The 12652-nt window shown below is 38.4% G+C and overlaps 1 protein-coding gene across 1 annotated transcript in view; it reads left to right on the top strand.

Moving 5' to 3' along the window:
- LOC111240407 (uridine-cytidine kinase-like 1) overlaps positions 1-12652 on the top strand; it is a 37973-nt gene that overhangs the window by 20918 nt on the left and 4403 nt on the right. The window contains exons 9-12 of the mRNA XM_022770409.1: positions 4107-4205; positions 4444-4537; positions 5112-5174; positions 6263-6385. Coding sequence (XP_022626130.1) covers positions 4107-4205; positions 4444-4537; positions 5112-5174; positions 6263-6385 — 379 coding nt within the window. The remainder of the gene's footprint in view (positions 1-4106; positions 4206-4443; positions 4538-5111; positions 5175-6262; positions 6386-12652) is intronic.

Below are 12652 nucleotides of genomic sequence, written 5' to 3'. Positions count from 1 at the left end.
CGGTGATAAAGGCAGCAAAAATAGCAAACAAGCCATGTTGACTTAACGGCGTATGAAGGCATTCGCATTCAGTTCAAAAGACACAGCAAAAGCCAGAGTGCATAAAAACCCACAAAAACTGTGATTTTAAATTTCTAAAACTAAAAGGAAGGATGCCACAAGGGGAGCTCAACATAATCCAGCGGAGCTTCCTCTGTAAGAAGGTGACAGATTTTTGGTGAAAATAAAGTGATTAAAAGTGAGGAGTGGACAGAGAAAGAGAAATACAGGAAGAAACAATAACACAAGACAAGAGAAAAAAAAAAAAAAACAGAGAAGAAAAGAAACAGTATTAGAGCAGTGAAACAGCTCCACTACATCACTTGCTGTAGGCAACGCTGGAACAAATTATCTGTAGCGCAGAGCGAGCAGCATCTCAGGCCAATTTATCTCATGAGTCGGGTCACTGTCACAGGCTAAGGAATATTCAGTCGTTCTCATGTGCCTGCTCAGTAGATACAGCCTCTATTTGCTGCAAACCTCATTTAAACAACTCTCCACTTAGTAGACTAGAAATCAAATCTAAAATGATAATTAAAGTAATATATTCTGAGGAAATATAGTGTTGTCTTTGCTGCATTTTACCCAAAAGCCTGTGAGAATTGTTATTCAGCGTGTCATATCTGTCTATTACAGAGGACACGACACTACACTGGTAATATTTAGGTATCTATTCATTCTCATGAGTTAATGTAACAGACCAGAAGCTCCCACTCTGCAGTTTTTCTTTGCTTGGCTGCATTTTAGTTGTGGCTGTGCGTCTTCTACATAAGTCCCATGAGAATGAATAGATACCTAAAATATTACCAGTGTAGTGTCGTGTCCTCTGTAATAGACAGATATGACACGCTGAATACAATTCTCACAGGCTTTGGGTAAAATGAACAAAGACAAAACTATATTTCTCAGATAATTATTTAATTATCATTTTAGATGTTGATTTCTAGTCTCTAAGTGGAAGTTGTTTAATGAGGTTTGCAGCAATAGAGGCTGTATCTTACTGAGCAGCACAGAAGAACGACTGATATTCTTAGCCCTGGGTGACAGTGACCCGACTCATGAGAATAAATTGGCCTGAGCTGCTGCTCAGCTCTGAGCTACAGACGTACTTTGTCCAGCGTTGCTCAGCAGTGATGTAGTGGAGCTGTTTCACTGCTCTAATACTGTTCTTTCTCTTCTCTGTTTTTTTTTTTTTTTTTCTCTTGTCTTGTGTCTATTGTTTCTTCCTGTATTTTCTCTTTCTCTGTCCACTCCTCACTTTTAATTCACTTTATTTCACCAAAATATCTGTCACCTTCTTCAGAGGAAGCTCCGCTGGGATATGTGAGGCTCCCCCTGTTGCATCCTCCTTTTAGTTTAGAAATTTATAAATAACACAGTTTTGTTGTGGTTTTTTATGCACTTCTGGCATTTTGCTGTGTCTTTTGAACTGAATGAATGCCTTCAATAGCCGTTAATTCAACATGCTTGTTTGCTATGGTTTTGCTTGCCTTTTATCACCAAAATCAAGACACATGAGCTTGTTATGGCAGAAAAGCATTAAAACTCATTTGGCAAGAGCATGCAGCAACCAAAGCAGCACAGAAGTCTGGTTGGTCATCTTGGTTCATTGCTCTCTAACATTGAATGCATGTGTTTTTTGAAAGTGTATGTGCCACAATTTTCTAATTTATGGAGTTACCCTGCATTTCTTGTTTTTCCTTTTGGCTGAAGCGTGAAGGCTCCACACTGTTGAGAATCTTTCCCAGCAGTAATGATACAGAAAGCCCAGCTGGCTGTTGCAGTATTATGTCAATAAACTCTTCTGCAGCATATTCCTGGAATTATCATTTGGTATAAAGAATAAGTTAAATATACATACACACACACCACACCATGCATGTGTGTGTGTGTGTTGTGTATATATATATATAGTATATATATAATTATATCATAAATAAGCCATCATGATTATCTCTGAGAGACGAGGCATGAGAGGCAGTAGAAGGGCCGACCTGTTGACATGCTTTGGTTACAATGTAGACATGAATCCTCTTTGTTTCTGAGTGATTGTTGATTTATGCACCACAGTACAAAATATTCCATTTCATTGTGAAAACACAATATCTGCCTTAATTATTCATAGAAATGAAAAACGCACATCGGCAAACAAGTAATCTACTTCATGAAAAGTGCTTCAGGTCATTTAATGTGTAAAAGATACAGTGAAACCTCATATGAATTTAGCAGCTCTTACTGGCTCTGAAATAACTACCTGGGCCATTTTATCACTAATATAAAACTCTGCAGCAAACAGACATTAGAAAGGAGCCTTTCTTCAAACGTTGATGCACTGCTACTTTTTCTTTCATGGAGTGAAAAAACAGAAAAAAAAAATGAACAGTGATTGTGGCTCATGCAAAAGTTTAGGCCCCGTATGAAGTCAGTCAATTGTATGTGCGTCTGTTAAAATATTGGATCTGCTCAGTTGAGTCCACTTGAATAGAGCTAACAGCTGCTTTGACGAGATATAAAACGTGTTCAAATTTGAATGCACTAAAGCATCCTAGGAGAAATGGCTGGTTAAAAAGGTAAAACTCCACAGAATAAATGACTGAAAACAAATTATTCCAGCACTATTCATGCTCATCAGCCTTTTGCTGTCATATTTATTGTCAACAAAGTTGGAGTTCTGAGTTATGTGTTAAGTTATGAGCCCCAGAAATATCATTATAGTTTTTAGCATTAGGTGAATCTGCATTGAAGCTATATATGTGTGTGTGTGTATATATATATATATATATATATATATATATATATATATGAGTACCAACACCTTTGGCTGCTTCTACTGGATGTTCCCACCTTCACTTATCCACCTAAACAGAGACGTGTTTGCTTTTATTTTTATGCTTGTCTAACACCATCTCACATCTGGGGCCAGTTGCACAAAGATACTCTGTTAGACTTGTCTATGTGATGTGAGTAAGACTCTCACATTGATAAAGACCCATGTTTTTTTATGTTAAAGATTTGGCCACTGAACCTCCCCTGGTTATCTTTGTGTTAATTTTATGTGTCAGTGCCACCTGCTGACAAAACCGACAGGAAGAAATGGTTCAGTTTTTTTTTTTATATCATATTATAGAGCAAACAATGAGCAGGGGAAGAATTTCAAGAACTGTGTCAGTCAGATTGTTCCAGAGACAGTTTGTGCAGCTGATGAAATTTAGCCAGAATCAAACTTTTATCTTTGTGAAATCAGCCCTGTGCACTTAGACAACAAACATCTGCTTTTCTCCAGCAGGTAGCCAGCATGTGTGCCAGATGTGATATAGTGTATGTGCTGCAGTAGCTAGTTGTGGTGTTAATTTAAACATAATAATTAATGAAACAACAATTCTTCTCAATCTGCGATCTCACCTCCTGATGTTGTAGAGTAGAAGCTGTTTACTGAGTCACAGTGGCCTGGTGCTGATTGGGTCACGGCTTAACATGATAATTGGATAATGCTTGATAGGGTCAAATCATTTTAATTAGTACCAGGATATGTGGCTGATATCTTCTGCCAGGATTTGGCCATTAAAAAATAATTGATATCAGCTAAAATGAATTCATTACTTGGTCATTTTTCTATAGAATGATTACATGAAGGCAGTAGAGTGTCTCTTCCTTTTCAGTAGTTGTAGTTGGACATCATGTATTAGAAAGTTGCTGAAACTAAAATGTTTTCATCAGTGATGTCAGTGTCTCATGATCATCGAGATGATTTTCAGCAATGAATTTTAGCCAAATAATCAGATGTTAAGATACCACATATTGACAGGCAATAATTCCAACTGATCACTTCAGTGCTCAAAATATTTAATATCATTACAGAAAGTCTTGTGACTAAAAGGCAGCAAAATTAGACATTAAATCATTAAATGAATTTATTGGCTAATAAACTAAACAGGACAGTGTTTGATCAAGAAAATCTTTGTAAAAACTTCTCTCAGTGTTACTTTGTCATCCCTGATGTCAGCGTGACACTCACTGTGTGTGTATGAATGTGTGTGTGTGTGTGTGTGTGTGTGTGTTCGCCACAGAATAGTTCTGGCCTCGGCTCATCAGGGTCAACCGTTACCCAAAACCCTCAGCGTGATGGAGAGCACACCGCAGGTCCGCGGCATGCACACCATCATCAGGTCAGAACACACTTTCACACACACGTTTCGTCTTCTTTAAACTGCTGAAAACTTGAAAAGAGACGTAATAAAAAAAAAAAAAGAATAGTTACAATCAAAGTAGCAGAGCTTGAGATGTCCTGACTTTTACTCATGAGTGTCGGCCAATGTCTTTCCATTTTCTTACCAGACGCGCTGAATTGTCGTCCTCTTTGCTCCTGCCGTGTGTGTGTCTGTGTGTGTGTGTGTGTGTGTGTAGGAACAAGGAGACTAACCGAGACGAGTTTATCTTCTACTCCAAGAGATTAATGAGGCTCCTGATCGAACATGCTCTCTCCTTCCTCCCTCTCAAGGTGAGTTTTTGTGTTTGTGCGAGAGTCTGGAGATTATTAACTGACCTCCTGCTTCCAGTCACATTCGAAGGTTGAAGTAAACAGTGTCTGTCCGCTTCCCAGAAAATAATAACAGGAGCTTTTATTGTCTTAGTGTAACCTTTTAGACGACCCAGCATCAGTCAGTGCCCTCCTCTAAACCTCCTGTTAACCGGTGAAAGCCTCCATCAAGCTGCTGAACTCGAATACTAAACCAGTAAACAGAAATACACGGGCTCTTTAGCACTCAGCACTTTTTTGCACTTTTATTTGTTTTCATGTGATTGTGATGTTGTGTTGTGATGTCAGTGTGAAATGTATAGCTAGATGCTTCATGTTTTTGGGATGTTTTGTGTGAAGCAGCTGTCTAGCTTTGTGTCAAATTGTTTGTGTTTCTGTGATTTTTTATTTTTTTTTAATCCTATTTCATGTGAAGCAACAGATTGTAGCGCTGTGCCCAAGACAGATTTCCCTTTGGGGACAATAAAGTTTACTCTTAAATACTCTTAAATAGTGAAAGATGCTATTTTCAGTTTTTCTCTCCGTCTCTCTTCAGCCTGTATCCGTGGAGACGCCTCAGGGCGGCGTCTATGAAGGCAAGAGGCTGAGCGGGAAACGAGTAAGTCAGCTTTTATTCTACAGTTGGAGCCTGTCGGCGCACATTCACCAAGCCCCCACTGCACGTCTCAGGCCATGTTCAGCCCTCCATTACAAATCACAGCTCTCTGATTCATTTAAATGGAGCCCGTGTGTCAGTACAGTCAGAGGAGGCTCCAGCAAGACAAGTGTTAGGTGTTCTACTGGCCAATCAAATACATACAAGTGTACATTACATTATTTTGTAACGTTAACACTGTATTCCTATTGATTACCCTGTGATTCTCATGATAAAAGATGAAATAGTTTCCGCTATTATAACGTTTTTAACCATTAATCAGAGCTAGAAAATTACATGACACTATTTTGGTTTAGAAACTCTGCACATTGTTACACCTCCGCTGTAAAGTCCAGTTGACTCTGTAAGAGCCAAAATACTTATTTATTATTTATTTAGACTGCACACGTTTATTTTGGTTATCACTCCCGAGAGTGGACACATGGGTGTGGTTTCACGTTATCCATCCATCCATCCATTTTCTACCGCTTATCCTCTAGTAGGGTTTCGCGGGGGGGCTGGAGCCTATCCCAGCATCCTTTAGGGCGAGAGGCAGGGTACACCCTGGACAGGTCGCACAGTCCATCACAGGGCACACAGAGACAAACAACCATTCACTCTCACATTCATACCTATGGTCAATTTGGAGTGGTTTCACATTATTTACCTGTTTATTTGTGTGGCGGGATTTTATTTAAATACAACATTTGCTGGTCAGAATCTGTGTAAGACTCATCTGGACTGAGCCGTGGATCTGCACGAACGCGTCGCAGTTAAGACCCTCCTTTGCTCTTAGCAGGCTTTCTTCTGTGACGGTAGTTGCTACAGAAAAAGTGAATTTCATAAAGTTTGTGAAGATTTATGAGAATAAATTTTTAGCAACATATGTGAAGACTTTAGGTCTTTGAGCTGCCGGAAAAATGTTGAGGGATGTGTTGATGTTTTCATGCAGATATATGAGGTCACTTTGTCAGTGTTCACTCTGTCCTGTTAGTGTTCTCAGATCCTGATGAGAGCTGCTGCTCAGTTTTCCCTCACCTGTGTTTGTGTAGATCACGGGTGTGTCGATCCTGAGAGCGGGAGAGACCATGGAGCAGGCTCTGATGGCCGTGTGTAAAGACATCAGACTGGGAAAGATCCTGATCCAGACCAACCACGACACCGGAGAACCAGAGGTTTGAGAATTTCAAACATTTTTCTCTCTCACGTGTTGTGTGAAGTTCGAAGGTAATGTGCCATCCATCACAAAGTAAAATGATTTCAGCCAACGTTTTTTGAAGCGTGATGACTTTTAAAGTTCAATAACAAGTGTCCACAAAGCTGCAGCCAAGCCCTTCATCACTGAAAAATGAAATCAGGCTTTTAGGGTTTTCGGAGTGTAAAACCAGACAACAGTACAGCCTTTTTCACGGATTAAATGTGGTTTGGCAGAAATATAAACAGGATTCAGTTAAGCACCAACGCTTCCGAGCTTTCAACCTGAAAAAACTGTTTAATCATCCAGGACAGTGAATGCAGCATTTTCTCAGTTTCTCAGCTTCTTACTTGTGTTGATGTTGTTTGTACAATTTCATCAGATAATGTTGGTGTGTGATGTCATTTATCTCAGTTGTAGTGTTTAGATTTCCAAATTTAATTCTGTCTCTCACACAGACATTGTTCTGCTTTTTGTTTTTTATTGTATTTTATGTTAAGTTTTTTTTTCTCCTTTAGCTCATAAATACTTTGACATGCTGACAAAGCGTAGCTATACAAGACGTTTTCCAGGTATATTCGTAATAATTGATAATAATGATATTATAATTTTAGATTATTCTTCCAGTGATTTAATGATTTTAGCTTTTAGTGAATATCAGAATATCTGCACATTTGTTATTTTATTTCCTGTCTTGTCTCCGTCCTCCAGCTTCACTACCTTCGGTTGCCCAAAAGACATCAGTGAGGACTACGTCATCCTGATGGACAGCACCGTGTCCACCGGAGCTGCTGTCTCTCATGGCTGTCAGAGTGCTGCTGGTCCGTCTACAAAGCTCCTCAGCTGTCATTCATAAAACACTCAGTTTCTTAACCTTATGATAATTAAGGGGAGATAATTCTGGACTTCAGTTCAGGAGTATGCATTAGACATTTTAATTCTCTCTCTCTCTCTCTCTCTCTTCTCTCTTCATTTTCCTCTGTGAAGGACCATGACGTAGCGGGAGGATAAGATCTTCCTGTTTGTGCTGCTCATGGCAGAGATGGGCGTCACTCCGTGGCCTATGCGTTCCCTAAAGTCCGCATCATCACAACAGCGGTGGACAAGGAGGTCAACGACCAGTTCCACATCATACCAGGCATTGGTGAGAACGTTTTTCCTCTCTTCTCCCTGAGTTTGTTGTTTCACACAGGTGGATTTGCCTCCATTCTTCCTCTGGGAGAATTTAGTTTGTTTTTTTTTCCAAGAGAAACTTATAAAATGCTGTACAGAATTTTAAATGCAAGTTATAAACAAATACACAGATAAAACTACAGAAAAGTCCCCTGAGAAATCTAAGGACTGTGGCAGAAAGAACAGACATAAGTGGAGCTTTCTCCAGGGTGTGGTGTCCCAGTAGAGAGCAGCTCTGGTTTTAAGACCTGAACAGGTCTCAGAGTCCTCAGAGAAGAGTCTCAACAGCTCAGTTGTGTTCAGCAGAGCCAGCCACTGCAGAGGTTTAATGAATTACCTTTAACATTTATTGGCAGCGGTGAAAGAGCGTAACAAAAGGTGATGTATGGATCCATCAGTGGAGGTTTTTCCAAGTGTAAATCAACACTAAATCACAGAGGGAAGAAAACCTGCTGCTGCTCTGCTCTGTGGGTGAAAACTGCCCAGTGTGCTGCTGTGGTGATGTCAGAGCAGCTGCTTTGCTCAGTAAAACTGAATGTACTGAATAAAAAACACTGCTGTGACTTTAGTGACTGAAATGTGGCCAGAAGTGCTGCATCTAATGTATTCTAAAGGCATTAAGATGCGTGATCAGATTAGACCTGGATCTGTGACTTCAGCACTCAGTGCTAGATCAGGTTATGGGGACAAAAGATACTGGGAAAGTAGTCTCAGACGTTTGAACCCCACTGTATGAAACCATTACCTAGTTTGTCACACTAGGTAATGGTAAGGTTTATTTGTTTTTTGACTGTAGTGCCTCATTCAGTTACACATCATAGTGACAATTCTCTGAAAAAGAAATGTAAGGGATCCTGATCAAACATGTTTTCAACTCCAAATATCCAGTAACTGAAAACGCTGTGCCTCCACATTTTTCTTTTTATATATATATATAGCACATTTTATTACACATAAACTCAATGTGCTTTACATTGAGAGACAAAAATAGAAAAATACAGGCATAAACATGAGAAAATAGGCTAACGCAGGCAACCGAAATATTAAGAATATAAGCATACAAGTCAAATGCAGACAGTCCCAGCGTACATCAAACACACCACAGAGGGATGCACATGGGTAAGCAATGATAACGAACACTTGAAATCATGATACAGTTCCCAGAGGCGAACCAGAAGCGAATGAACAGTCGAGTTATTAAGTCAGCAGGTAAATGCCCACTGAAATGTCTCCAAATCCTTCACTTTGGAAAGAACAGAAGAATCCTGCACTCTGTCCATTACCTGTGCTCACTTTATTCACGTGTTCAGTCCTCAGACCTTCATCAGGCAAAGTTCATAACAGACAATCAGCACCATAGCACAATTACTAAAAGTAAAATAAAGTAGGTTTCACATCACATGATAATAATTTTTTTTTTTTTACAATCAATCCCAATATTGTTGCATAGAGTTAACCTATATAAAATCAATAATATATAAAATGAAATTTTCTCTACACCCACTTGAGTTTGCAGGTCTGGATCTTGTGTAATAGGACACATTAAAAAAAAACTATGAACCTGTCTGTATCGTTTCTCCTTTCACCTGCTGCAGTTTTCTTCTCACCTCTCTCATCCAAAGGTAATTTTGGAGATCGTTACTTTGGCACCGACGCTACCGTCAGACTGGTGCGAAAGTGATGAAGGGATGGACTTCTGAGAGAGGAGCGATCGGGACACGGAGGGTCGTTACAAAAAGCACTTATCTGGTAACCTCCTTCATCCCTCACTGCTCTGGATCTGCCCGCACGCCCGCTGACCGCTGAGGTGATGCTGTACGAACTGCTTCCTGTTCAAGAGAGTTCATTTCAGTTCAGTGAGGAGCTTAGTGAAGAATTCCATTTGTGCCATTCTGCATTCATGTTTACAGCTAAAGTTTAATCAGGGGTCACAAGTTCAAAGTGTTACCTCTCTTGCAGGATGCTGGATATTTATTGGCTTTATCGCTATTCTGTTTCACACACAACACACACTGACCTCTGATCAGCTTCAGAGTTGTAATTAATTCCACTGCAGGCTCAGAAGCTACCTATTGAGAAAAAAAATGTCTGATTATAATGTTAATGATGTTGCCAGTAATGTGTTTTTTGTTGCTAAAGCTGCAGCTGTGAAGCTTCGGAGTCGATGTCGACAACGTTTGAATGAGCGTTACCGTCAGTTTACTGGAGAAGCCTTAAAATCTTTTTCTTCTTTATCCTTCCTAAGCCAGATGTTGTATAATATATCAGTGTTGGAAAAAACTCAGCTGGGAAAAATTAACTAGAGCAATGCTCTCAGTTTTTATCAATAGGTTTAACAGCGAAAACGATGTACTTCAAAGTTTTCAATTGGATCAATCTGCTACATGTCCAATCACTAATGATCTAATTTTGCCAAAGACATGAACCTCACTTTTCTTTTAAAGACGAGTCTCTATCATAAAGCTTGATGTGAGGACTGCTGTTCTAATAGGACATTTACAGAGTTTAATGTAATATATCGTCTCTAACAAATAGTGTGGTGAAGTTTTCTTTTCTTTGCTCAAGCTTAAAGCTTTTTGTAAGAATTATCAGTGTGTTACGGCTTGCGGCTGCTGCTGCGGGCTGCTGCTACTGGCGGCTGTGCAGTAAAAATAGTATTTTCTCAGGCAACACTCATTGAAAGGGACGGACAATGATTCATACTTGACAACAAGAAGAGTGACGGAGGGAAGCACAGTCCGATGTTTTTAAGTGTTACATTTCTTTTCTCTGTTACTATTTTCTTCTGTTTTTTATCTCATTGACAAATCTTTCTCTAATTCCACTTTAGTAGTTTTCTACAGCAATAACAGCCGTCACGCCTGTCTTATTGCATCATTAATATTTAAAAACTAATACCACTAAACTAAGCTCCCCATTTAGCTTTGATCATGAACCATATAAACAGTTATAAAAAGTGGTTTTAAAACACACTATGATGTAGTTATTATAGTGTAGATGTGTTAATGTGTTTGTTAACAACTGTAACTCCTACTGGACACCCATAGAGTGGGCACTGGTGTGTTAAAAGGATACTGAACACCAATAGTAAAAGTAACATAGTAAAATACAGGTGTCGTTAATGATTATTGTTACATTAATAAACACTATAAAAAAAACCCTTATAACTACATGATAGTGTGTTATAAGAACGGTTTCACAGGTGCTTGATAATACTCGACAGTTTATGAATTGAGATTTTAAAAAAAAAAACAATCTTGAAAGTTTTTGAAAATGGACATTTAATAGACATGGGGTTATTGAAAGTGCTTAATGTATATATTCTGTGCAAGAGTCTGCCATCACTGTAAACACAGCACAGTTGAGACGTGATGACACACTTCAAGCCTCTCTCTCATTTTTCTGTGAAATTCTGTGAAGCTGTTAATTCTACATTAGTACACATTTTTAGTTTTCTAACAGTAATTAACCTCGACCCATGTCGTTGAACGCAACCTTGAATTTTGAGGAAATCTGCATGGAAAGCCCTTGAATAATCCTTGAATTGGATGTTTCAGAAGTGAGGTGGGGAATCCTGTATAAAGCATTTATTAAATGTTTATATTCGGTTTATAAATGTTAAAGTAAAGTCTCAACCCCTTAAACCTCTGTGTGTTCTGGTTACATTGAATGCTTTTAACAGCTTTGAAGACACAATATCTAACTCAGCTCTAAGCTGCTAACTAAGTCGGCGTATAGTTAGCAAATGCTTTGTAATTGCCATTGCTTGTCAAAACGTGTGTAGCAGCCACTGATTGTAACGCTCTGTGAAAAAAAGTTGTCGTTGTGATTAATAATCTCATAGACCAGATCAGAGAGACACCAGGTTGTTCTTTCTTACAAATTGGTTAAAATATCATGAAAATAACAACAGCACTTGTGTTAGGTTATAGGGTGTACTAAATTTACTTTGTCATGGACTTGAAGCCTCAGTAGCGTCTCATGTATAAACCTCCCAGTTTATGTTTGATATGATACAATGCAGAGACTGACCCATATGGGATGCCCGCGTGTTGTGGTAACCTGTTTGCTGCTTCTTATTTTTTTTGCAATTTTTTTATGTTTTTTATTATTTATTGTATCGTTGCAAGGATTCTACATCTTGACGGATTTGTTTTACACAACATCACAGCGATTTATCCAACTTTTCATAACCTAAATATTACAGTTTTTACTGTTAATCTGCGGTTTATGGACTCTGTTCTGTCGATACATGACAGGCCTTATCCACTGGACAGATTGACTTGTTGAACACAGGTTTAACTATCATTAATAATGGCTGCGTTCCCTTCAGGTGCTCCTGTGCTCCAAAATGCACATGAATGGAACAGATCTATAATCAGTGTTAGTAGTTACACCCTTTCTTATGAGCTCATCAAAAAATAAAAGCAAATTACAACTGATCATTGAATGAAAAAGTCAGCCACTGTCACCTTTTATCTGTACTGTCCCACAACAATGTTCGTATGTTTATTTATTATTTTCTTTTACTTTAATGTGGAAGCTGGTTACCTTGAATAAGTGATTTACATGAAAGAGTTTTGCTGAACTATGTTGCAAATATATTCATTTTTAAGCAATGTGCAGACTGATAAACTTTTTCACAGCTTGGAGAAACACAGGTGAAACTAGAAACAATCATTAATTAATCAGTGGATCAAATGAAAAATAATTATTTACACAATTATTTTGATAATCGGTCAATCGTGTTAAGTGATTTTGTTTATGCTAAAATGATAACAGAAAATGCCTCTCAAATATTAAGATCTCCCACTTTTCACTGTTTTTATGTCATTTTACACTTAATATCTTTTTTGGACTGTTGGTTGGATAAATTAAGGACAGTTGAAGATGTAAATTACTGGGATGGACATTTTTTTTACTACTTTTACTATTTTCTGATATTTTTGATAAATTCAACAATTGATTGATTGAGAAAATGATATGCACACATTTATCAATAATGGAGAACGTTATTATTACAGTCCAGCCCTAGGTATAACTAATAACACTAGTAATGGTTCACTTCTGTTCA

This window comes from Seriola dumerili, unplaced genomic scaffold (assembly GCF_002260705.1).
Source record: "Seriola dumerili isolate Sdu_G_001 unplaced genomic scaffold, Sdu_1.0 BDQW01000025.1, whole genome shotgun sequence".
Lineage (NCBI taxonomy): Eukaryota > Metazoa > Chordata > Actinopteri > Carangiformes > Carangidae > Seriola > Seriola dumerili.
Note: the sequence above shows the minus strand (reverse complement) of the source record. Positions and strands in the feature narration are given on the sequence as shown.